We start from the raw sequence: 2,542 nt of genomic DNA, 5'->3' as shown, positions 1-2,542 counted from the left end.
GGTGAGTGTGAGGCACATGTGGAGAAGGCTTTCCTCCGGCCAGAGGCTGAGGGGATCTTGAGGATGGTGGAGATGATGTAAGTGTAGGAGACAATTGTAGGGACCAGAGAACCAACAATAATGAAAATGGCCATTAAAAAAAGAATAAACTCTGTGAAAAGGCTGTCATCACAGGATAGTCTGAGTAGCTGCCCTCGGTCACAATAAAAATGGTCTAACACATTTGATTTGCAGAAGGTCAGCTGAAACGTGGCATAGACTGGCCAGATTTGAAAAAGGAACCCAAACACCCATGACATAATTACCACCCAGATGCAGGTGTGGCTGTTCATAATGATGTTGTATCTCAAAGGGTTACAGACAGCCACATAACGGTCCACAGCCATCATTCCCAGTAATACCAACTCCGACGTGCCCAAAGAAAGGTACAAGTATAGTTGTGCAGCACAAGCAGTCAAAGATATAGCCTGCATCCCAGGGAGCAACAAGCCCCAGAGCATCAAGGGAACGGCAACAGATGTGATCAGGATCTCTAGGACAGAGAGGTGGCCAAGGAAAAAATACATGGGGGACTGCAGACGTTTATCAACACAGACAGTCACAATGATGACTATGTTTCCCACTAATGTCACTGAATAGAGGAAGAGGAAGACAGCAAAGAGGACATTGTGTCGTTCTTTAGAGCCATAGAAACCAAGGAGATAAAAATCAATGGCACTAGAGTAATTCTTCAACATTTAGTCCTGTGTTGTTGCTCTTTGTGAAATCTAGAGAAAAAGAGAGAGAAAACATGTTCACAATTTCAAAAGACTTCAGAAAACATTTCCTCTGCTCTTAGGCTCCCCATCATGATCAAGTGGGCTCATCTACTATTCTTTGTATAAGATTGATGCTAAATGTTTTATGAGAAACATATAATATATGAATACAGATGTATATGTCCAAGAAGATGAACAATAGTCACCAATACCATATCCCAGGCATAAAAACCCACCCACCCCAATATGCATCCTGTCCCTTAATTCACTAGACATCCTACCTCCAACTCTGCTCTAACCTCCCACCTGTCCAGTTCCCTGAGCATAGGTGCTCAGTTTTACCACCATCCCTTCCATCCTGAATGCCCTAAGTCACCCTTCTGTACCTGTTATGTCCATGCCCTGCCAAACTGCTGCATCTCAGCAGTTACAAGGAAGTCTTCCTAGCCAATCCCACCAGACTTGATTACTTCTTTCCTGTGTTTCCTTTAAATGTAGGCTCCATTTGCCTTCTGTTCACCTAATGTTTTCACTGCACTCTTCTTTATCATCATTTCTGCCTGTTAGTAGGGCTGCTGGGAGGGAGGTGGGTTCTACTCAGGAAATTATTGTAAGAATTTTTTTGAGACACGGTATTGAGTCTTGCCCTGACTTCTGGGGAGCTGACTCCCTGGAATGAATTATCCACTTCTTTCTCCTTATTCTCATGGTAAAAAGCCATCCTCCACCTCTCACTTCAGTGAATGTGCCTCCTCCAAGTAGGAAGAGTGTCACCAGCTCCCAGTTGGTGACCTCTAGCTCTGAGATTATGATCCCTCTTGCCACCAGATGACAGAGGGAGTCGGGGTCCAGAGGAGTGCAGAGGAGGCTTGGACTTTGATCCCCAACTCCCATCTGTCCAGCATGCCCTCCATCCTGGGAGCAGGAGACAAGAAAGCAGCTAGAGTTTACAGGCAACATACTCTAACTTCACCTGGTCTCAAATCTCTAGTTCCGGCAAGGAGACAGGCTTACTATCCTGGGCAAGCTGTCCTGATCACCAACCAGGCATGATCTGAGTCCCACAGAGAAGCTTGGAAAAGTCTCCAGAGAATATCTGCTCATCCATTTTCGTCAAAGTCCTACAAACGAGGGAAAGTGTCAAAAAAAAACCACACCAAATGAATCGCACTGACTTGGGATCTCTGGGCTCCTTCCCTCACCACACGCAGGTCACTGATCGAATGTCTCCAGTCCATGGGCACTTCCCCAGGCATCCTCTCTAAAACAGCACAAGCACTTACTCATATTGGACCGCTCATGAGGCTGTATTTTCTGCTCATTGGCTTTCATCAACAGCTGAAATTGAAGTACCTTAAGGGAGTTTCTTTGTTTTTCTTATTCACTGTCACAGCTCCAGTGCCAAGAACAGAGTATGCACTCTTTTCATGTTTATTCAATAAATAAATCAATGAATGAATCACAAACAAGTCAATGGATAAACAAAGGGTATCCATCCTGACCTGCTTTCTCTCCTGTTAGAGGATAGGGTGCTCTTTTCACTCCTCACTAAGGCATTGTCCAGTCAATCTGTGGTTCCTGCCTGGAGATCACTTACAAAATGGCAGACATAAAAGAAAAAGGGAGGAGGGAGAGAGCAGGGTACTGAGTGGTGGCAGAGAGCTGTGTTCACTCGCAGCACTGAGAAGGGCAGAGTCTGCTCTCTGCTGTGGAGAAGGAACCTGATATACGTCATCCACTCTGCAGCTCCTTTAGTCCATGCCTCACGCTCTAGGTGTCCTTGT

General features: G+C 45.4%; 1 protein-coding gene across 1 annotated transcript in view; it reads right to left on the bottom strand.

The window, feature by feature from the left end:
- LOC102424836 (putative olfactory receptor 9A1) overlaps positions 1-746 on the bottom strand; it is a 1,107-nt gene extending 361 nt beyond the window's left edge. The window contains exon 1 of the mRNA XM_006094728.3: positions 6-746. Within this exon, the coding sequence (XP_006094790.1) occupies positions 6-737 (732 nt within the window). The 5' untranslated portion in view covers positions 738-746. The remainder of the gene's footprint in view (positions 1-5) is intronic.
- Positions 747-2,542: the final 1,796 nt, after the last annotated feature.

The sequence above is a fragment of the Myotis lucifugus genome, unplaced genomic scaffold (assembly GCF_000147115.1).
Source record: "Myotis lucifugus unplaced genomic scaffold, Myoluc2.0 scaffold_141, whole genome shotgun sequence".
In the NCBI taxonomy this organism is placed as follows: domain Eukaryota; kingdom Metazoa; phylum Chordata; class Mammalia; order Chiroptera; family Vespertilionidae; genus Myotis; species Myotis lucifugus.
This window is presented reverse-complemented; position numbering and strand designations above follow the sequence as displayed.